Below are 25484 nucleotides of genomic sequence, written 5' to 3' on the forward strand. Positions count from 1 at the left end.
CAGTAGCACACATGACAAATAAAGCAGTGTGATTATTCCCAAATTTTAAAATCCTGCACTCCACAATTAATACATTTTCTGGGGGAAAACCATGGGGTTAATAAAAAATCTGCAGAAGGTCAAAAAGTTCAAAATCATGATGTAATAGCAAAATAAAAGAAACCAAATTTGTACAATCAGGAGAAACAGTGGCTGAAGAATGATGATGGAGGCCCTTTTCATAGGATAGTAACATGTTATACTTTATTTTCACCAAAAAGAATGCAATAAAATCTTTCAAATAACATTTAACTTAGATATCAGGATAAATTTTCCAACATTAAAAGTTATTAAACATTGAAAGAATTTTGATGAGAATGGATAATGTGAGTTTATTGAATCTGTTTTCTGAGAACTTTAAGGATAAGTTCATATATAACTGAACTATACTGTGGCCTTGATTAAAAAAAGCTTAAGAGTGTGGGTTCTGGACTCAAGGTTACCTAGATTTGAATTCTACAAAAGTAGCTGTTTGACTTCAGATAATACTCAAAGTTTCAGTTACCTGATCTATAAAATAGGGATAATAATAGTAATACCACATCAGATTGGTGTGAGGCTTAGTGAGGCAAAAGCCCCACTGCCAGTGCCTGATATATAATAAACTCAATAAATGTTAACCATTATTATTATATAATTGCTAGGAATAACTTACATTTTTACCTCAGTTTACATATTTCTAAAATAATTTCTGTAAATGGAAACGCAGATTCTCCCTGGCTCATAGTAAAATTTTATCTTCTTTATCTTTATTTGTGATTGTACACTAACTAGAAGGCCTTCTCACTTATATTCTTAGCTTCTCCACATTTTTATACCACTCCAGAATGATTCATCCACCCAAATTGTTAACAATTAAATAGATTACAATAATATTTAAATTAAAATAGAAATAATCCTATTTTTAAAAGTTTAAAAATATTCTTACAATTATGATTTTTAAATTGCATTATCCAAAGTGGGATATCATAGTATGCAACTCCTTAAGTTTCAATAATTTAACATTAACTGATCATTTGGTAGGCAGGTGACCTTCAAACTCCATGACCCCTGTTCGTGACTATTATTTTATAATTTTAACAAGAGTATCCTTACATAAAAACTAATTAAAACCACTAATAAGATGGTGCTAGCTTCTTCATAAAAGGAACTCTTCCCTGGGTGGATTGGTGAGAGAGAGAGTGAGAGTGTGTGTGTGTGTAATGAACAGTAATAGTCTCAACTGACAAAAAAAGATGTTTATTGCAGCTTTATTTACAATAGTAAAAATCTTAACATATATAATCACACTAGAAAAATGATTAAACAAATTACATTACCATTTCTAAAACAGTTATATGTCATGATACTGCTTTAATGTAACGTTAAAGTGAAAGATTTTAGTGTTTTCACAGATATGTTAAAATGAGTTTTAAAAACTGAAAGAAAATATTCAAAATGTTCACAGTATTTGCCTCTGGGGTATGGAATTATAAAAGTTTTTTTCTTTGTTTTTATGAATATTTACACACAGACTACAAAAAATAATTGTAATGTCTACTAACTGTAGGCCAATTTATAAAGTATAAATAATAATCAAGGAAAAGACTTTCAAATTGAGTCTAGCAGAGGATACTAACGAAAACTTTATGGACAACTACAAGGACCTAAAATAACTTCAAAATTAAAATATTACAATGGAAATTACAATTTCAGAATGAGTAGTAAAATACCCGCTAAACTCCCCTTTCCCCAACCAAAAGGTAACATCTGTGAAACAAAGAAAAGGAAAATGAAATTCAAACTGGAGAAAGCACAAAAAATAGACTAAACACAGGAAAAGTAAGCCAATCCTTTAAAGCAGATTTCAGTTTGTTCTTTTTGGGTTTTCTTCCACCTCAATACTATTCACAACCACGACACATTCTTATCACTTACATCTCTCATTGTCCACAATGATTCTTAGAGTAGATAAACACAATCCTAGGGGGACGGTATGTGAGGTTTCAAAATGTACCCCAGATCAAGATTTAGGTTATGACAAATTCTCTAAATAGGGGTATATAATTTCTACCTCTCTAAATTTAGTAAAGGTACTGACCAGGAAATTTATGGCTTGAGCTAGAGTTCAGTTTGAAGAGTTATGAGAAGCTAATTTGTCTCTTTGATATCTTCTTATCTTCTCAGAATAAATATTACTAATATTACATCATAAAAGAGGACCTTCTTTATCTCCAGCCTAGGAATAGCCCCAAGCTATGTTTCTATACTTCTCTCTACTTCTATTATTACAACATACATCATTCTTACTTCTACTATTCAATGTCTGCTATCAACTAATTTTAAGATATAAGAGGTGAAGAAATAAAGAAGGTAGAATGATATCTATACAGATGACTGCCGAGAGAGCTTTAGGCATTGGAAGTAAGTGTACCTTGAAGGCTGAAGAATATGTGGTATGTTCAAGGAACAGAAACATGGTTAGTGTGGCTGAAGTGGAACAAATAAGAAGATAAGGCAAAAGATCAGAAAGGTAACGTAGAACCGTGTCATATAGGGTCCCACAGGTTGTAGTAAGAACTTAGGTTTTTAGTTTTAAAGGGCTGGGAAACCAATGGAGAGATTTGAAGAGAGGAACAACCTGATTTGACTTACTAAGTTTTTGCATGACTATCTGGGCACCTATGTTGAGAACACACACAAAGGGATTAAGGCCACAGCAAAGACACAAAGTGGCAAGTTACTGCAATAATCCAGGTAATACATGATGGTGCCCTGGACAGCATGGTCATAGCAGACGTGTTAGGAAGTAGTAGAATCCTAGAAACGTGTTGAAGACAGAGCAGACAATAGCTTAGTTTTCAACATGTTAAGTGTGAGATGCCCATTAGGCATCCAAGTGAAGAGATATTATGTAGGCAATTAGATATAGATTTTCCCAGAGTTCAGAGAAGAGATCCATGGTAGATAAACAAATTTGGGAGTCATCAGCATACAGATGCATGCCGAGCATCCCAAATCCAAAAATCTGAAATGCTCCAAAATCTGAAACTTTTTGAGCACCGACATGATGTGCAAAGGAAATGCTCACCGGAGGATTTTGGATTCCAAATTTTTAGATTTGGGATGCTCACACAGTAAGTATAATGAAATATTCCAAAATCTATAAAAATCTGAAATCCAAAACATTTCAGGTCCCAAGCATTTTGGATAAGGGATGCTCAACCTGTAATATGATTTTGAAAGCAAAGGTGATTGGATAAAATCACCTAGGATGTGAGTTGAAACAGAAAAAAAGATGGGGTCCTAATACTGAGGCCAGGGACATTTTAATTTTAAGACTTACAAGGAAAGGAGGAGACTAGAAAGGATCAGAAAGAGTAAAGGAACAGTTAGAAATGAAAGAAAGAAAACCACACAATTGTAGTATACTGGAAACTGGGGGCTAGGGAATGTTTTTAGAGAGAGTCATTAATAGTGACAAATGTTGAGGGGAAAAAAGAGAAAACAACTAAAATTACTAAAAAGGTATAAATTTTCAAATCATTTTAGCAATGGAGAATGGTTTAGAAATGAAAACACAGCGGGAAATCCCACCATATAAAACAAAAAGGTAGTACTGCTCTAGCTGAAGTGGAGAAGATAGGCTCTACCCTACCTTCCTGCTTGGCATCTCATTCATGTCCTCAGGGAAACACAAAGGGAACACAGGATACAGACTAAACACTCTTCCAAAGCATCATTTTAAAATGTGTTTATTCTCACTTACAAGGGGGAGCTAAATGAAGGGTAAATATGGTCATAAAAAAACTGTAATGGACCCTAGAAGCAAGAAGGGGGGAGGGTGGCAGGGGCGTGAGGGATAAAAAACTACCGGTTGAGTACAATGTACACTATTCTGGTGATGGGTGCGCCGAAAGCCCTGACTTCAGCATGATACAATTCATCCACGTAACAAAAAACACTTGTACCCCCTACATTTTTTAAATAAAAGAATTTTTAACGTGTGTTTAAAGATTATTTAATAAAGTTATTTATTTCCTGTTATTATAAATATTGGATTTTCATGGTGCTTTTTTGGAAGAAGAATAAATGAAAAAATCCCAAAATTTTAGAGATAATATGAATTGTACTATTTAATCTCTCAACTATTAAATGGGAATAATCTCACTTTCATAGTATTTATCGATATATAAACTAAATTATATAAATAACTTATCCCACTACAAAAAAACATATAAAGAACTCAATAAAGGTGTTTTATAAAAATTACTAATAGCTATAATTATTGCTGCTGAGTCAGTTAGCATGTCTAAATAGTTAAGTAAGCCTTCTTGAGGGTCTCCTAAAAGAACTGTAAAGTAAAATGACCACTGAAAAGAAACACAAAATAGAGAGAAAGATCCTTGGAAAATATTGATCTTGAGACCTCATCAGCATTCTCCTTTGTGTCCGTGCAGATTTGCCAATAAAATAATACACAAATTTTATAATGAAAGTCTGGCTTAGGTCATAAACTAGGACTACACTTCATAAAATAACTTCTTCTAATAGATTGCTGAGTAATTCCATTCCTCAAATCCTTTCTGGTTTGGGGGCTACACCCCTAGTATGTTTCATGATAGATATCCAAATTCCAATTTATAAAAATATTCAGCAAAGTAAATTTATAATCTATTTTAAATGATTCAGCTCTAATAACCATAAAGAAATCTCACAAAATTTTAAATATTACCAAATTGAACCATCCTTCATTTTTAATTTTGAAGAAATATAAGAGTAATAATGAAATGCTAAAATTTGAAAAAAATTGAATTCTATACATTTTCATTTAAGTTCATACATATAAATTTATATTTTTATGATAGAATAAAAGCATACTTTTTGATATGATATACTTTCAGCTGTGTGAACATCTTCCTGATTTCTCATTACTTTTTGTGTGTCCATATTGAGAACCTGAAGCTGCTGGATCAGCTCTGCTTGTTGTGCCGTATGTGCACTGTTCTGTTTGTAAAGATTCTGCAGCTCCTGCAATTCCTTCCTGTGCAAAGCAAGCAATAAATAGAGAAAAGCATGAATAAAGACCATCTCAGTTAAATAATTGTGTTCATCTAAGGTTATAGATCTGCTTCCTCTTTTTCAGCTAGTATTTTTTACTGCATGCAAACTTATTAATAAAAAAAAATATAAAGTATTTAATATTTATCACATACACCTAGAAATTATTGATAGAACTACTATGACTTATCAATTTTCTTTTATAGCTTGATTAATAAAAACCCTGGATATATAGTCATAGTACCACCTTTTTACGGAAATTAAGTTAACACTTCAGTTCCAAGAATTAAGTACTGATGCCAACTACAGGTACCAGAAGAAGGTTATGAATACAGGGTAAGTCAACTTTTCATTTTATATTATATACAACTTTAAATATATTAAAAAGAATCCCAAAAGGCAAATTAAATGTTCAAAACAAAGAGTACAGAATGAAAATATCAAAAGTAAAATTTAGTGATGAGTACTGAAATATACAGAACTATGCCTAAACATCTGTGTGCATTGTGGTTATACAAGAGGAGATAAATTGCTTGAGACACAAATTGAGGGAAGTTAAAATGGTGAATTTATGTGCTAATTTCCAGAGTATTCTTAGCAGAGTATCAAAACCAACTAAAGATGAAATGTAGTTTTAAAAATAAACAACATAATAACATGAACCTTAAAGATTATTCAAGTCAGTACGTTCTTAGCTTTACAAAGATAAAAAGCTAATGTTTCTTATAGAGAAGAAATAATTATTTGAGATTTAATAATTCCTTCAAATTCACTTATAGAGACTTATAATTCCACCACATTCACAAAAAACTAGTTAGTTACTAAAAGAACATGGGCAATATAGTTTCTTTTATCTAAAAACTTCTGTCTACTCAATCTTCAATCTATAAATATGGCCTGAGAAAAATCTAGAACAATGCTCACAAAATTTTTATACCTGTTATTTCTATAGGGTTGCATTTTACTGTAATTTTTTTCCTCTACCTTCTTTGTACTTTTCTGTACCGCATGTATTTTTTTATATAATTGGCACTTATCATTTATACCAACATAATTGCATCCTTATTTCATTAGTTATCTTATAAATGCAAACAGAAATAAAGCAAGAATAGCAATATTAATTTAAAGGGAATTAGAATTCAAGGCAAAAAATGTACACAGAAAAAAGTAAAAAGTACAATTCACAGTAAAAACAAAACTGTGAACACTTTACCAACCAAAATATTGAGCAGAAAAACATGCACATCAAAAACATAAACAATAAAAGAAAAATCATTTGGAAACCATATGGGAAGAAAAGACTCCATTTAAAATAACCACAAAAAATGTGAAAGAGCTAGAAACAAATTTATCAGGAAAAGTTCAGAATCCACATGAGAAACAACTTAAAACACTTTGTAAGGACACAAAGGTAGACTGAAACAAATGGAATGGCATACCATACTCTGGAACAAGAAGATCACCTGTAAATTTGATGTTCTAATAAACTACCAAACAAGAAATAAGCAAGTTTACTTTCCAGTTCATATGGAAAATTAATAAGCAATAATGGCTAAAAAAGCTCTGGAAAAGAACAGTAACTGAGAATGGGCCAGTCTTCATCATCTGTACCCTGCTTTGCTCAAGTGATGAACTTCTACAGACTAGATTACATAGCTCCTCGTTCTCTATCTCTGACTGATTTAATCAGTTGGAAGTGCTGGCTGGTGATTAGAGGGTAAAGGATAAAGAGGTCAGGGTATTTATTTCCCTAGCTCCCTCTCTGCTGAGCCACAGTTTGACAGTACCTGTGTTCCTCTGTCTCAGGCCACTACTCTTATCAGGCAGCCTCTATCCAGGCACATTCTCACGGAGACCTAACAACAGCTGTTCTCCTTGCCTCTTCTGGGCAAAGGGCAGTAATGGTGTCCTGCTGTTGATATTCAGTGATTGGGATTATTCTGAATCTAATATCCATTTGGAAAGAGCTAACATCTTTATCATATTGAGTCTTCAAAACCATGAACTTTTTATATCCCTGCAAACCTTGGACATTTTATTTCACTCAATAATGTTTTAGAGTTCTCTGCATAGAGGTAATATACATCTTTCATTATATTTACTCTTCATATCTTTAGTAATATTGCAAATTAAATTATTTCTAAGTTCAATTCCTAATTTTTTGCTGGAATAAAAATGCAATTAAATTTTATACACCATGTATCTACCAAGCATGCTAAACTCATTTATTAAATAATTTATCTATAAACTATTTTTTCTATGTGAACTAATCATGTTTTAGGCAAAAAAAAAAAATAGATTTTTTTCCTTCATTTCCAGTTCTTATATATTTTAACTTTCATTCCTTCCTTACTGCATACTTGTTATTTCTCACTATGTACTAGACATCATTTTGGAAAACTGTAGATATAATTTAAGTCTAGATTGTTTTATCATCCTCCAGATTAATTTGCACTTGCTTCTACTAAATGCCTGGGAACACCAGAAATCCAGATGCATTAGGCAAATTTCAGGATTCTGACAGAATATTTTCCTAAACAAAATTATAACTGCACTGTCTTGACCTTCATTTTTTCATTTTTTATCAGATTCATAACTAATTCTAACAAAAATTCTCTTCTGAATTGTAGAATCATTACCTATTCAGGCAAAAGTTTTGGTTATGCAACTTAATTGGTTAGCACTTTATATGCAACTTCTAGGTAAATACAGTTAGATGCTCTATATAGATTATAGACACGTACATTATTAATATATTCATAGAGTCAGCACTTTGTATCCACAGGTTCCACATCCACAGATTCAACCAATAGCCGATGAAAAATTACTTACGGGATACACTATACAATACTTGGTTTATAGGTACATCAAAAGCCCAGAGTTCACCACTATACAATATATTCATGTAATGGAATTCAACTTGTACCCCCTAAATCTATCCAAAAAAAGGAAAGAAAAAATATATACAACAATAAAAAATAATACAAGTTTAAAAACCCAAAACAGTACAACAATTATTTACATAGCATTTACATTATATTGATATCAGGAGTAATCTAGAGATGATTTAAAGTCTATGGGAGGGCCAGGCACAGTGGCTCACACCTGTAATACTAGCACTTTAGGAGGCTAAGGCATGGGATTGCTTGAGGTCAGGAATTCAAAACCAGCCTAAGCAAGAGTGAGACCCCATCTCTATGCAAAACAGAAAAATTCGCCAAGCATGCTGGTGCACGCCTGTAGTCCCAGCTACTTGGGAGGTTGAGGCAGGAGGATCACTTGAGCTCAGAAATTTGAGGTTACACTGAGCTATGATGATGCCACTGCACTCTATCCTGGATGACAGAGCAACACCTTGTCTCAAAAAATAAATAAAGTATATGGGAGGATGTGCATAGTTATGTGCAAATACTATGCCATTTATATGAGTATCCATGGATTTTTGTATCCACAGGGAATCTTGGAGCCAATCCCCTGCAGATACTGAGGGATGATTGTATATACTTATTTATTTATACTGTAATTCCAAGCAAAAATCACAAAAATATCTCACAGCACACAGCACAATGGGTGACATGGATTAAATATTCAATAAAATATGAATGATTATGAACTTTAAAGGAACAAATCCACACAGAAACAAAGCTAAGTGAACTCTATCATTTATCGATAAGGAAAAATAAGTCTAAGAAAGTGCCTATACCACTTTTTCACAACTATCTTTGTGTGTCTTAAGTACAACATACAGATTCAATAAAGTGACACTGGTACATCATAACTACCCCCTCCTCATAAAATAAAAATGATGAAGGAAATGAGACACATAGTACATCCAACAGGTAATCTTCATGCAGATAACTCAGAAGAAACACTGCAGACATCCCAACTACTACCCTATAATGAGGGTTTCAAGTCAAAGTCCTCTGCTCCAAACTACCAACTCTGTGCTACTATCCTCCTCTTTTATGAGTCCTAATAATCAACCTCTTACAATTACACATGACCCATTAGCTATTATTCTTTTACTGTTGTGTAAGAAGATGCATCTGTGAATATTATTGCCTTATTTACTGTAACTTATAGTTCTTGCAACATACTATTAGTATACAAACTTGGGCAAAATTTAGAGGAAAACACAATTATTATAATCTTATACCCTTAACATTGCACCATATCCTAGGAGGGATCACATGTTCCATCCCAATAGCCCAGCACCATCATGCTCTAAAATGGAACAGTCTTTGTTGAAATATTTTGTGCAGTTCTTGATGCTATATTTTAAGAATAATATTGACAATATGAAATATAGTCAGAAAGGCCACCTAAAACACTATGTAACATTTGTGAAACATACATGGAGAATTTGTATGAGAAATACAAGTTGTTAATTGATTAATGAAAAAATGTTGTCATTGATAACTACCTTCTACCATTGGAATATGTTATAGAACAGAGAATAAATTGTTTTTGAGATTCTCCAGAATATAAAACTAAGATAAAGGGTGGTAATTGTAAAAAGGCAAATTTCAATATATGAAAAACAACGTTCAAATATTTAAATAATATAAAATGAAAATGACAATCTTGAAAAGTATGAGAAACTTTTTTTTTTTTTTTTTTTTTTTTTTGTTTTGAGACAGAGTCTCACTCTCTTGCCCAAGCTAGAGTCCCATGGCATCAGCCTTGCTCACAGCAACCTCAGACTCCTGGGCTCAGGCAATCCTCCTGCCTCAGCTTCCCGAGTAGCTGGGACTACAGGCATACACCACCATGCCTGGCTAATTTTTCTATATATATTTTTAGCTGTCCGTATAATTTCCTTCTATGTTTAGTAGAGACAGGGTCTCGCTCTTGCTCAGGCTGGTCTCGAACTCCTGAGCTCAAACGATCCGCCTGCCTCGGCCTCCCAGAGTGCTAGGATTACAGGCATGAGCCACCGCGGCTGGCCAAAAGTATGAGAAACTTTTAAACTAAAAGTGCCAAACAAAGACTAAATGCTACACTATCTTATTGGGAAGAAGATAAGAATAAATGATAATTTTTAAACTTCTTCCAAATCTAAGATTCTAAATAGAATTACTTTTCTGACTTCATTAAATTATTGGCTTAAAAAATAATTACGCTATGAGATGATATGCCATACCAACCACTGTATCATCTATGAAGTTTATACTTTTCCTTACCCTTATGGCAAGAAAGTTTTTAAAATGTTATACAAGGAATTTGTTAAAGTTCTTATTAATTTTAATTTTATTAGCTTCAATTAAGATAGTCTCTCATCCAAATTAAATTCATAATGGCATATTTAAATTTACAAAACCATATTTTACCCAATGGAATTATAAGAAGGACCTGATATACAGCACTAACTTGACCCCCTTACCAATGCCCACTAACATGAAAGAAAAGTTCACAGCCAAGATTTACCAAAAGAACTCCACCTCTATGTGTACTAGAATGGCAATGATATCCCCCATCTCATATGCACCAAAGTTTTCTAATTTAAATTAAAATAAATTACACAATCAAAGCTTATCATATACCTATAGAAGCATACCTTAAATTTCATGCTCTGGCACTACCAAAATACATATATACATACATATGTATGCATACATATATACATACATGCACATGTATGTATTTATGTGCATATATATTAACCTGTGAACCAAGCAAAAATCCTGTATTGATTTATTCTAACACCATTTTCTGAAAAAGGTAATTATGAAATAAATTAATAGTTTTAGCATTTTTCAAAACACTTAAAGACACATGTGTATCATGCTTACTTTTTCAAGTAATCTCCCTTTATGAGTTGTAGTATAAAATCAATAATGTTGATATAGAAAGAATATTTCACAAACTAAAATGATATAGCACATAAAAAAATTAAAAGTCAAAATTGTGATTTTCAGTTACCATTGTTCATTACGATATGAATATCATATAACACACAGCTAGAAATTTTAGAAGAAAACAATTAATGTATGTTTTGTCCTTATTAAAAACTGAAACAAGGGTATTCTTTGACCATGCTCTTGCAATACTGTAGACACCTTGATTCCCAGTTTAATATTTATGATTCCAGATTTTCAATTCATAGACATATATACTCATTGAAAACATATTATTATCTTTTTGGAGTGTTAGTAATAAATATAAATGCTATCATTCTGAATGACTAATGACATTTCTATAATGTTAAATTAAAAACTGAATATACTTGCCTGACCAGGGTAATATCCATATCCTTTTGAATAAGTTCAGTCTGCTTATTATTCAACTGTAATGATAGGGCATTATATTTACTCTGTGATACTTCAATTTCTTTCCTTGCTTCAATTAAATTGTCTTCAAAGTCCTAAAATTAGAGCACTTATATCACAATCAAACATAATAAATATGAAATATAATAAAAATTCTGTTAGAGTTATTATTTCACAAAATAACAGAGAAAACTCATACTGTTTTCATTTAATTTTCACTTAAAAAATTTGACAGAAACAGTAACTTTTATATTATTATTGGTCACAGATTTTTTTTCAGAAACTAAAAAAGTATCATGGCTTTGTGGTGTGAAAGTTAAGAACTTGAAACAAATAAGCTTGAAAATATTTGTATAAATACAGTTATTAAAATTTTAAAAATTATTGCACAATAAAGTTGTTCATTAGGTGAACAAAACTGAATGCAATTACTTAAATATTAATCAGAACAAATGGCAGACATTTACTTATTTCATTATTTCCTCCATTTCAAATGCATACGCACAGATACAGAGAAGAAAAGACAATACTGCAAAGACACCAAAATAGTTTTCCAATGTTTGAGACTCATATCATGCTTAGTTCTCAGGATTGTGGTGAAATTTCACCTAAAATTCTTCAAAGTTGCCCTTTTCCTCCTAATCATTCTCTAAATCTTTTTATATTTTGAAACAATGTTAAAGTTTGATGATACATTTTTAAGTAATACATTATAGAATTAAGTTATTTTTGTGAAGAATTAAGTAAATACTATATCTAAATAGACTATGTACACATAAACACCATACATTCACTATTTCCAAAAGTGAATACGAAGCTTTAGGTAAAGCACTAGAAATTCCCATTTACTTACAAAAAAGCAATGATAGATACAGAGGTGGGCAGATAGATGGAGAAAGGAAATGAAGGAGGGAAGGGAGATGGAAGAAAGGAAAGGAGAAAGAGAGGGAGGGGGGAGGAAGAACGAAAGGAAAAGATGACTTCTTTTAAAACTTGAAACACTCAAAACCTGACATAACTATGCCAGTGGACCTGAAACACAAAGTAGTAAGTGAGAGCTAAGCAAATAACTTTCTGTCTCTGCATCCTACTATATTTACAGATGGCTAGATGTTCAACTGAGAGATAGCTGGGACTAAATGTACTGTTACACGTAGCATAAGAATCCAAACTCAGAAAATGAAACGGGGGACTTGTAGAAGAGCTCTCATACTCTTTAAAAGAGACAAAAAAAAAAACCAAAAACCTGTGACTGTGGTCTGGAGACATAAAAGAAATTTTTAAAGCAGCAGACAGGATCTAGGTAAAACTGCTCATCTCAACATCGAACCTGACATGCCAAATATTAGAAAGAAACAAGAGTCCCCAGACTCAAAAAAAGATCTAGTTCCAGACCCAACAGTGTTAGGAAACTCAAAATTACTTGAAAGGGACAAATAGAGGACAAACCCTTAAAAAAATCTAACCTTCAAAAAGAAAGTCAAGAAAGTGAACAACAGAAAATAAACACTATCCTAGCAAATATTGGAATCATTTCAAAAGAACTATAAATAAATTTAACATATTAAAACAGACAAATATTATGAAACAAAAATGGCACCTAAAGTGAAAAAAAAAAGACAGTTGGTATCAAGAGACACAGAACGATCAATCAAAAAATTACTGAAATAATCCAACTAAAACTGTTGGTAGCCTGACAAGTCATAAAAGAGGTGGTGAAGAGTCACATTTAAGATATATTCTGAAGGTAGAAATGACGGGACCTGTTGATAATTTGTCTGTGGGGTAGCAGGAAAAGGATAGGAATCAAAAATCTCTCCCAGGGATATGGCCTGAGCATACAGGTGAGTGGAGATTCCATTTACCATGATAGGGCAGATTAGCAAAGGGATAGGTTTGAGGACAAACATCCAGTTGTGTGCTTCAGATGGATATAATAGATATTTTTAAGTCATGAGAAAATACTAGAACAAGTTTTCCAATAAGCTTAAAAACCTAGAAAAATTTTCATGAAAAACCTAAATTGCTAGAATAAAATAAAAAATAAATAGCAGAACTTCATTTGTATTACTAAACAAAGAATGGCAGAAATCAAAGGAGGAAAATGCACCCCTGAGTAGTCTTAAAGCCACGATGAATTCCATCCTGGGTTTCCATTTTGGGAGGTCAGTGAACTCGAAATCTGGAGTCTGGCTTAAGGTGGGTCTATAAAAGTCATGCTCCCAAGGCACAAAACAAAAATACAACTCTCTGAAGGATGGCTCATTGATAGCAATACAGATTTAAAGTGAAATTTTTCATTGTTATCCACTGTATAGTATTCAGTTTTTAGCCATTTGACTCTATTATCCATTCTAAATTTAAAAATTCAAAAGAAGTAGAAGAATGAAGAAGACCCCAAAGTCAATCACAGCAACAACAAAAATAAATAAATGGGACCTGATTAAATCAAAAGGCTTCTGCACAGCCAGAGAAACTGTCATGAAAGCAAACAGACAACCTACAGAATGGGAAAAAATTTTCGCATGCTACACATCCAAAAAAGGGCTGATAACTAGAATCTATACAGAACTCAGGAAAATCAGCAAGAAAAAATCAAACAACCCTATCAAAAAGTGGGCAAAGGACATGAATAGAAACTTTTCAAAAGAAGACAGAAGAATGGCTAACAAACATATGAAAAAATGCTCAACATCTCTAATCATCAGGGAAATGCAAATCAAAACCACAATGAGATATCACTTATCTCCAGTGAGAATGGCCTTTATCAAAAAGTCCCAAAACAATAAATGTTGGCGTGGATGTGGAGAGATAGGAGCACTAATACACTGCTGGTGGGACGGCAAACTAGTGCAACCTCTGTGGAAAGCAATACGAAGATACCTTAAACAGATACAAGTAGACCTACCACTTGATCCAGCAATCCCATTATTGGGCATCTACCCAAAAGAACAAAAGACATTCTATAAAAAAGACATTTGCACTCGAATGTTTATAGTAGCACAATTCACAATTGCGAAGATGTGGAAACAACCCAAGTGCCCATCAATACATGAATGGATTAATAAAACGTGGCATATGTATACCAAGGAGTACTACTCAGCTATAAGAAACAATGGTGATATGGCACCTCTTGTATTTTCCTGGAAAGAGTTGGAACCCATTCTGCTAAGTGAAGTATCCCAAGAATGGAAAAATAAGCACCACATGTACTCACCATCAAATTGGTTTCACTGATCATCACCTAAGAGCACATTTAGGAATAATATTGATGGGGTGTCAGGCAGATGTGGGTGGGGGAGGGGATGGGTGTATACATACATAATGAGTGCAATGCGCACTGTCTAGGGGATGGACACATTTGAAGCTCTGACTCGGGAGGGTGGGGGGCAAGGGCAATATATGTAACCTAAACTTTTGTTCCCCCACAATATGCTGAAATAAGAAAATAAAATAAAATAAAATAAAGCAATCATAGCAGCAACAAAAATAAATAAATGGGTCCTAATCAAATTGAAAAGCCTCTGCACAGCAAAGAAAACTACCACAAGAGCAAACAGACAACCTACAGAATGGGAGAAAATATTTGCATGCTACACATCTGATAAAGGGCTGATAACTAGAATCTATATAGAACTCACAAAAATCAGCAAGAAAAAAATCAAACAACCTCCTTAAAAAGTGCGCAAGGGACATGAACAAAAACTTTTCAATAGAAGACAGACTAATGGCCAACAAACATATGAAAAAATGCTCAACATCTCTAATCATCAGGGAAATGCAAATCAAAACCATGAGATATCATTTAAATCCAGTGAGAATGGCTTTTATCAATAAGTCCCAAAACAATAAATGTTGGCGTAGATGTGGAGAGATTGGAACACTCATACACTGCTGGTGGGACTGCAAACTAGCAAAACCTCAAAAAGCTAAAAGCAGAACTATCATTTGACCCAGCAATCCCATTACTGGGCATCTACCCAAAGAAGAAAAAGACATTCTGTAAAAAAGACATCTGCACTAGAATGTTTACAGCAGCACAATTCACAATTGCAAAGATGTACATACAACCAAAGTGCCCATCAATACATGATTGGATTAATAAAATGTGATATATGTATATACCATGGAATTCTACTCAGCCACAAAAAACAACGGTGATCTAGCACCTCTTGTATTATCCTGGATAGAGCTGGTGCCCATTCTACTAAGTATCACAGGAATGGAAAAATAAACTCCACGTGTAGTCACTATCAAATTGGTATTAAGTGATCAACATTTATGTGCACACATATTAGTAACATTCTTCAGGTGTTGCACAGGTTAGGGTGAGGAGGAGCGGATGGAAATATTCACACCTAATGGGTACAGTGCACACTGGCTGGGGAATGGACAGTCTTGAAGCTCTGACTTGGGTGGAGCAAGGGCAATACATGTAACCTAAACATTTAGTACCCCAGTAATATGCTGAAATAAAAAGAAAAAAAATCAACAAAACACAAAACAAGCCAGTAAGAAAGGAAAATAGAAACAAAATGCTACAAGACATGTAAAAAACAACAAAAGTAACTCCTTTTGCATCAGTGAATACTGTAAACATAAATAGATTAAGCTCCCCAATCAAAAGACATAGATTGGTTATACAGATTTTTTTAAGTATCAAACAGGATCCAATTATACACTATTGACAAGAAGATCACTTTAGATCTTAGGACAAACCTAACTTGAAAATGAAAAGATAGAAATTATATTCCATGAAAATGGTAACCAAAAACACCGGGAGTGGTTATACCAATATCAGACAAACAGACATAAAGGAGTCATGGTCATGGAGTAAGATGGCCGACTACAGACCATTCGCCAGATGGTCTCAGAAAGAAGAAAAAGTTTTACATGAAAAAACACATAGCTCAGGTATAATTCTGAGGGAAAAGTGCCAGAACTTACCAGAGATTTCACGGGAAGAAGCTGTGAAGTAGAACAAGAAGGAGCAGGACATCAGTAGAGATCCACCTCTGAGAAACTTCAAGTCCCAAGGAAAAGGTAGGTAGGGGTTTTGTTTCTCCTCCCCTCACACTTCTGGTAGTCACCAAGCTCCCAGGCTGCTGAAGAGCTTTTCTACTGCCATGAGGCCAAAAGCTGCTACCACCACTGAACTGGGAGCTTCTTGAAAACGAAGCATCAGGCTGCCAGCCCCCTCGGGGTGATTCCCTGTCACCACAGACCCAAAGCAGTGGATGCCATACTGTTTCTCCACCCGTTGTGTGCTTTTATCCTCCCCAGTGACCTTCAGTCCTCCGGTTTTCATGTCACTGGTCCCCACACAAACATTTCTCAACTCTGGCCCAGACTGCTGTGGCCACATGGGCTGGTAGGTTCCAAGTAATCTGTGTGATCCCAGAGCTTGGACATTCCAGGAGGGTGGCCTTACAGGAGAGGGACAAAGATGATCAGAGTGCCAGCTCTCCTCCATTCAGATTGTTTTCCTCCCCTTCCTCTCCCCCACTCAGTACTGCTGAGTGGCAGAGGCACTCCAAGGAACAATTGCGCCAGAGCTATCAGGAGCTGCTGCTTCCCCTCTGTTGGTGCATCCACCATATTGAAGCTCCCAGAGAGAATAGGGCTTTCACCTTTCCTCTTAAAGGCTGCAGTGGGCTATGCGCTGTGGCTCATGCCTGTAATCCTAGCACTCTGGGAGGCTGAGGCGGGTGGATCGCTCGAGGTCAGGAGTTCGAGACCAGCCTGAGCAACAGCGAGACCCCGTCTCTACTAAAAATAGAAACAAATTAGCTGGCCAACTAAAATATATATAGAAAAAAATTAGTCGGGCATGGTGGCACATGCCTGTAGTCCCAGCTACTCGGGAGGCTGAGGCAGGAGGATCGCTTAAGCCCAGGAGTTTGAGGTTGCTGTGAGCTAGGCTGATGCCACGGCACTCTCTCTAGCCCGGGCAACAAAGCGAGACTCTGTCTCAAAAAAAAAAAAAAAAAAAAAGACTGCAGTGGACCAAGGGTTGCTAGGACTATCAGCTCTCTGTGTGGTGGCCCTCACTAGTGTTACTCACCTAGCTGCTCCAGCAGAGCAGGGAATACCCTGAAGCAGGGGACATTAAACCCTCTTGAGCACTCCACAGGAAACTTGGGACCAGCACACTTTTCCCTGGCACAGTCAGGGATTGAATTTTGTGGACTAGGGTGCAGGCCTGCAGTCCAGATACCATATCTCCAGGAACTGACAGTGTTTCCTGGGGGCACCAAGGAGATATCTGTGAACTAATCTTGGGAGAGAAGGGAGCCCACCCAGACAGAATTGAAAGGAGAGAGCAGTGTGGGTCTGAGCCTCAGCACACTCGTGGATCACCCCTCCATCCACAGAAAAGCTGCACTTTTGGTCTGGGGTGGGATCCTGGGCACCCTGTGGCGCCACTGCTGGTGAGCTTAGCTACTTTGGACTGCAGCTTGCTACCAGAAGCCAGGAGGAGTCCTCAGGACAGGGCAAGAGGGTAAGAGTGAAACCCACTCCTAACAGCCAGTCTGTGAATCCCAGATGGCCCCTCCCCCACAAGCAGACTTTCAGGCTTGGTAGGGCCACTTCTATCCCTCCCTGGAGGCTTTACCCAGCTGCCTGACAGCAGACCCTTGACCCCTGCCCCTGCCCAGACAGCTCTTATGCCTGCCTTTGTGGAGCCTAAAGGCAGGTCCACCTTACTCAGCCCCTCCTAGGCTTGCTCCTCCATCAACCTCTACTGTGGTGGAGAACAAGGAATCCCCTGGGAGCTCCAGGGCCCTGCCCTATGCCTGAACCATTGAAGGCTTCTCCTGATAGACTAGAGCTGGTCACAGGTCCCAGAAAAAAACACTACAGCTGGCTCTTTCTTGCAAGTGCCACCTACTGGCAGGGAGAACAACTTGTACAGCCCATAACAGCATTTACAGACTCACTCACACAGCCTGTGGCTGGCTCTCACCCACAAACACCATCTACGGTCTCAGAGTTTAAACTGGGTGTTGCAACATAATTCTCACTGTTAAGAAGACCACAGGGCTGGAGAAAGAGAAAGGATTTCAAAGACTTCCTCTTTCCCTTGTCAACAGAAACAAGGAATCTGCCAACACACATAGTATACAACTGCTAGAGCCTACAAATAACTAGCAACTGAGAAAACCACCACATTAAGGGTATCTATAACCAGGTACCCATCCAGAACCTAGACCCCCATCAAAGTACCCACAGCATAGCCAAAAGTCCTTACCCAACATATGCTACAGACACACCTTTAAGAATGGGGTAGGAGTGGGGGAAATTAAAAAGCCCAATCTAAATGGAAGACAATCCAAAGACAAGAAGTAACAGCCACTCCAGATGAGAAGGAATTAGCGCAAGAACTCCAAAAGTATAAAAAATCAGAGTGAAGGGACAGCTCTCTAGAACTGGATCCCAACAAAAATGAAAATACTCACATGATAGATAAAGAATTCCAATTTATGGATTGAAAGGAAGCTCAATGAAATCCAAGAAAATGGAAAACTAACTCAAAGAAACCAGAAAAACAATTCAAGAATTGAATAAAAAAGATAAACATATTTTTTAAAAAAAACCAGAATTTCCAGAAATGAAAAATTCATTTAGGAAAATACAAACAGTGGATAGCTTTAAGGGTAGACTAGACCAAGCAGAAGAAAGAATTTCAGAGCTTGAAGACAACTGTTTCAAATTAACCCAGTCAATCAAAAATAAAGAACAAATTATCAGGAGGAATGAATAAAGTCTATAAGGAATATGGGATTATGTAAAATGGCCAAATATAAGAATCACAGGCATCCCTGTGGATAAAGAAGAAAAATAATATGGCCTGGAAAACCTATTTGAGGGAATAACTAAGCAAATTTCACTGTTCATGCTAGAGATCCTAGAGATCTAGACATCCAAATACAATAAGCTCAACAAACAACCTGACAGATTTGTTGCAAAAAGGGAATCACCATGGCATATAGTCATCAGCCTGGCCAACGTCAACACAAAGGAACTCCTATGACCTATGAGGTGAAAACATCAAGTAACTTACAAGGGAAAACCCATTAGACTAAGAGCAGATTTCTCAAGAGAAATCTTAAAAGCCAGAAAGGAATTTGGTCCTATCTTTAGTCTCCTTAAAATAGCTATCAGCCAAGAATTTGTAACCTGCTAAACTAAGTTTCAAAAATGAAGGAGAAATGAAGTCTTTCCCAGACAAGCAAACACTAAGGGAATCTGTCACTACTAGACCTGTCCTATGGGAAATGCTCAAAAGTGCACTATACCTGTGACAGCACAATAGTCACCAACCAGTGTAAAAATACCCCAAAGTTAGAGCTCACAGCTCTATAAAACACTAGCACAGAGGAAAACAAAACAATCAGGTATCATCCAATATGATGAAAAGAATAGCATCCCACATATCAGTATTAACACTTAATGTGAACAGTCTGAATGCCCCTCTTAAAAGACACAGACTGGCTGAATGGAAGAAAATACACAACCTAAGTATCTGCTATCTCCAGGAAACACATCTAATTCACAAGGACTCATACAGACTCAAGGTAAAGGGATTAAAAAAATATTCCATGAAAATGAAAACCAAAAGTGAGCAAGTGTAGCCATTCTTGTATCTGATAAAATAAACTTTAAATTAACAATGATGAAAAAAGAAAAGATGGTCATCTTATAACAGTAAAGGGATCAATTCAACAAGATACAACAATCCTAAATATATATGCACCTAACACAGGTGCCCATTAAGGTATGTGCCCATATATGCACCTAACACAGGTGCCCATTAAGATATGATCTGGAGATGGGCACACCAAAAGCCCTGACTTACGCATTATAGAAGATTCTACATAATAAAAATACTTGTAACCTCCTTAATATTTTGAAATTAAAAAATAATCCCAAAACAAAACTAAAAGCAGACATTAAATCAAACTCTATTATAACAAAGAAGGACATTATATAGGAATAAAAGGGGTCAGGTACAGTGGCTCATGCCTGTAATCTCAGCACTTTGGGAGGCCAAGGCCAGGGGGACTGCTTGAGGCCAGTTCAAGACCAGCCTGGGCAACATAGTGAGAACTTGTTTCTACAAAAAATAATTTTAAAAACTTAGCTGGGTGTGGTGGAGCACATCTGTTGTTCCAGCTACTCAGAGCCTGAAGTGGGAAGATCAGTTGAACCCAGGAGCTCAAGGTTACACTCAGCTGTGATCACACCATTGCACTCAAATCTGGGCAACAGAGTGAGACCCCCATCTCTACAAAACATAGAAAAATTTCCAGGCATAGTGGCATGCACCCGTAGTCCCAGCTACTAGGGATACTGAGGCAGAAGAATCACTTGAGCCCAGGAGTTTGAGGTTGCAGTAAGCTATGATGATGCCACTACACCCTAGCCCAGGTGACAAGAGACTTTGTCTCAAAAAAAAAATTATCTGCAGTAAGGGTAAATATGTGGGCACACATAAAAGTCAGTGTTGTTATATGTTTGGTTTCTAACTCTACTTTTTATTTCCTACATGATTTCAAAGGCAAATATATAAAATATTTATAAATTTATGTCCCTGAGCACACAATGGATAAAGATACAATTTGTGACAACAATCACATAAAGTAAAGCTACAGAGCTATATAGAAGCAGAGATTTTATGTTATTAAAGATATCTGGTATCAAATCAAATTAGACTGCTGTAAGTTTAGGATGATATATGTAATCTCCAATGATAACCACAAAGACAATATCAATAAAATATATACCAAAAAAATTAAAAAGTAATCAAAATGTGTCACTACAAAAAATCAACTAAACATAAAGAAAAGCAACAATAGAAGAAATAATGTACAAAAAAGATGTAATATATACAGAGAAAATGTAATGTATACAGAGAAAAAATAAGAAAATGGCAGAAGTTAGTTCTTCCATATTAGTAATTAAATGGAAATGGATTAAACTCTCCACTCAAAAAAAGAGAGATTGGCAGAAAGGATAAAGAAAACATATAACTACAGAAATCCAAAAACACAAATAGGTTAAAAGTAAAAGGATTGAAAAAGATATGCCATGCATGTAGTAATCAAAAGACAGCTGAGGCAGATATAATATCAGAAAAAAATAGACTTTAAGTCAAAAACTGTTATGAGAGAGAAAAGAGAACAAAATATATTGATCAAACAATCAATTCATCAAGGAGATAAAACAATTGCAAACACATATGCACCAAACAACAGAGCCCAAAGTATAGAAAGCAAACAACTAAAAAATGAAGGGAGAAATAGAAAATTCTATAATAGTTGGAGATTCAATACTCCACTTTAAATAATAGATAAAACATCTGAGGTGAAGGTCAGTAAGTATATAGAGGTCTGAAACAATACAATACACCTAAAAAGCCTATTAATAATACCCCAAAACAGCAGAATACACATTCTTCTCATGTACACATGGAACATTCCACAGGACAGAATGTCTTTTCTGAACACAATGGGATCAAACTAGAAATTAACAGCAGAAGGAAAAGAGAAAAATCCACAGATATGTGGAAATTAAACTACACACTCAAACAACCAATGGATTAAAGAAGAAATCAAAAGGGAGTTATAAAATATTTCTAGATGAGTAAAAACGAAAACATAACATACCCAAATTTACAGCTTGCAGCAAAAGCAGTTGTTCAGAAGGAAATTTGTAGCTATAAATGCCTACATTTTTTAAAAAAGGTGTATTTCAAATTAATAACCTAACTTTGTATCTTGAGAAACTAGAAACAGAATAGCAAACTAAACCCAAACATAGAAGGAAATAAAGATGAGAGTGGAAATTTTAAAAAGGGGAATAAAAAACAATAGAGAGAATCAATTAAAGCAAATTTGATTCTTTGAAAAGACCAATAAAATTGACAAACCTTTAGTTAGACTGAGAAAAAAAAGAGAAAGATGCAAGTAACTAAAATCAGAGATGAAATTAGAGGTGAGAGAGAGATCAGAGATGAGATCAGGAAAAAGACATGATGTCTACTCTCTCCTTTTCTATTCAACATTGTACCAGAGGTTCTAGCCAGGGCAATATAAACTACATGCAATAAAAAGCAACCAGATTGGAGAGGAAGAAGTAAAACTATCTCTATTTGCAGGTGTCATAATATAATATGCAGAAAGTCTTAAGGAATTTACTAAAAAATTATTAGAATTAGTAAACCTGTTCAGAAAAGTTGCAGTATACAAGATCAATATACAAAAATTCTATATCCATAAACTAGGAACACATGATCTAATATTAAAATTAAGAAACAATTATGCATGGGCAATATACATAACCTAAACTTCTGTACCCCCATAATATGCTGAAATAAAAAAAGAAACAATTACAATTATAATAGCATCAAAAATAAAATATTATGAATACATTTACCTAAAGAAGTAAAAACTTATACTCTGAAAACTATAAAACTGGAAAGAAATTAAAGAAGATTAAATAAATGAAGGAAATCATATGTTGATGGATCAGAAGACTTAATATTATTAAGATGATAATACTCCCCAAATTGATCTAGTGATTCAATGCAATCTCTATCAAAATCTCAGCTGGCTTTTTTGCAAAAACAGAAAAGCTGATTCTAAAATTCATATGAAAATGCAAGAGACCCAGAACAGCCAATCTTGAAAAAGAAGAGTAAATTTGGAGGACACATACATTCCAATTTCGAAACTTGCTACAAATCTGTAACAATTAAGACAGCATGGTACAGGCATAAGGATAGATGCATATAGATCAAAGGAACAGAATTTCGGTCTAAACCCTTACAATTATAGCCAACTGATATTCAATAAAGGTGCCAAAAAAATTCAGTGGGGAAAAGAATAAATAATCTTTTCAACAAATGGTACTATAACAACTGAATAACATATGCAAAAGAAAGAGGTTGGATTCATATTTCACACCATATTCAAAAGCTAACTAAAAATAAGAACGTAAGACATAAAACCATAAAACTCTTAGAAGAAAACATAGTTGTCAATATTCATAACCTTTGATTAGGCAATGATTTCTTAAATATGACACCAAAAGCACAAGCAACACCAAAAAAAAGGCAAATTAATAAAATGTCATCAAAATGAAAAACTTGTGTGTTTTAAAGAACACCATCAAGGCTGGGTGCAGTGGCACATGCCTATAGTCCTGGCTACTTGGGAGGATCATTTGAGCTCAGAAGTTTGAGATCATAGTGAGGTATGATCAGGCCACTGCACTCCAGCCTGGGTGACAGAGTGAGAGACTGTCTCTAATTAAAAACAAAAAAAAAAGGAATCAAAAATAACATCCAAAATTGAAGAGAATAGTTTCAATTTATAGATCTGCATCCAGTATATAAGCAAAGGATTTATATAGACATTTTTCCAAAGATATATAAATGGCCAATAATACATGAAAAGATGCTCAACACATCATTAGCCATAAAGAAAATACAAATCAAAACTACAATAAGATATCATTTCACACTCATGAGGATGGCTATAATAAAAAAAAGCAGACAATAACAATTGTTGACTTAGAGAAATCAAAACCTTCACAGACAGCTATTTACAATATAAAATGGTGCAGCTGCTTTGGAAAACAGGCTGAGGTTCCTCAAAAGCTTAAAAACAGAGTTACTATATGACCCAATAATCTCACTCTTAAGTATATATCTAAGAGAAATTAAAATATATGCATATGTAGGGAAAAAAATTAGTACCTTTTCCTTATCTATGGCAAGGTTCATGGCTGAACCCCTGCAATGAAAGACAGATTAAACGGTACAGGGTTTCCTTTTGGAGTGATGAAAATGTTCCAAACTTGATTATGGTGATTATTTATCAACTTTGTGCATAAACTAAAAACCATTGAATTCTATACTTTAAATAGATGAAACATTTGGCACGTCAGTTATAGTCCCTCCAATAAAGCTTTTCAAAAAGGAAAGAAGAAGAAAAGGTTTTCTTATTGACAGAAAACATAATTGTGTAACTTAGAAAAATCAAAAAGAATGTTGATCATATTAGAACTAGACAGCTGGAGAAAACTGTTGAATAAAAGCTCAAAAGAAATCAATAACATTCCTGTATTTCAGAAATAATCAATTTTAAAATATAATAGAAAATATATTACTTACTATAATACAATGTTATTTACAATAATATTTATAGCTAGGAATAAATCTAATAGAAGTGGGCAATGCCATTTTAGAGGAAGTTACAAATTCTTACTATACATTCATGGATGGTAGGATCACAATTCTCTCAAAATTAATTCATAAATTAAATGTGGTTCCAATCTGCTTTTTGACATTTCACTAACACTAATAAAAATGATTCTTAGTATTATAACCTAATCAAGGACACATATACGGCTCATGACTAACAAAGAAAATAAAAAACTAGACTTCCAGCCAGGCACAGTGACCAATGCCTGTAATCCCAGCGCTTTGGGAGGTTGAGGTGGGAGAATCACTTGAGGCCAGGAGTTCAAGACCAGCTTAGGCAACAAAATGAGACCTTGTCTCCACAAAAAAAAAAAAAAAAAAAAATTAAAAACTCAGACAGGCATGGTGGTATGCACCTGTACTTCTAGCTACTCAGGAGGGTGAGGTGAGAGGATCACTGGAGCTCAGAAGTTTGAGACTACAGTGAGCTATGACTATAGCACTGCACTCCAGCCTGGGCAATAGAGCAAGCTTGTGTCTCAAAAAAAAAAAAGGAAATAAAAAGAAAACGGTAGACTTCCCTACCAAACAGTGAGTCAAATTTTATAACTACAATACCTAAAACCACGAAAATAATAGGAAACAAACCCATACACACAAGGAAATTTGGAGATGTGAGAGAGATTGCATCACAAGTCAATAAACTATTGAGTAAATGATGTGGAACATCATACCCAAAAATGATTAAAAACTTTGGGGCAGAGAAAACTTTATCATATAAAACTCCTAAAGCAAAAACATTACGAAGAAAACATAATAATAAAATTGACTCAATAAAATTGACTCACAAACTTTTGAAAGTTCAATTCACCTTACTCAAGTTTCACAAAACAGAAGGTATGTTTGTAATATATATAACAAAGCAT

At 34.8% G+C, this 25484-nt stretch overlaps 1 protein-coding gene across 1 annotated transcript in view; it reads right to left on the minus strand.

Annotated features, from left to right (window-relative positions):
- CNTLN (centlein) overlaps nt 1-25484 on the minus strand; it is a 284413-nt gene that overhangs the window by 185340 nt on the left and 73589 nt on the right. The window contains exons 6-7 of the mRNA XM_045562693.1: nt 11306-11443; nt 4900-5058 (exon numbers count right to left, since the gene is read on the minus strand). Of these exons, the coding sequence (XP_045418649.1) occupies nt 4900-5058; nt 11306-11443 (297 nt within the window). The remainder of the gene's footprint in view (nt 1-4899; nt 5059-11305; nt 11444-25484) is intronic.

The sequence above is a fragment of the Lemur catta genome, chromosome 10 (assembly GCF_020740605.2).
Source record: "Lemur catta isolate mLemCat1 chromosome 10, mLemCat1.pri, whole genome shotgun sequence".
Lineage (NCBI taxonomy): Eukaryota > Metazoa > Chordata > Mammalia > Primates > Lemuridae > Lemur > Lemur catta.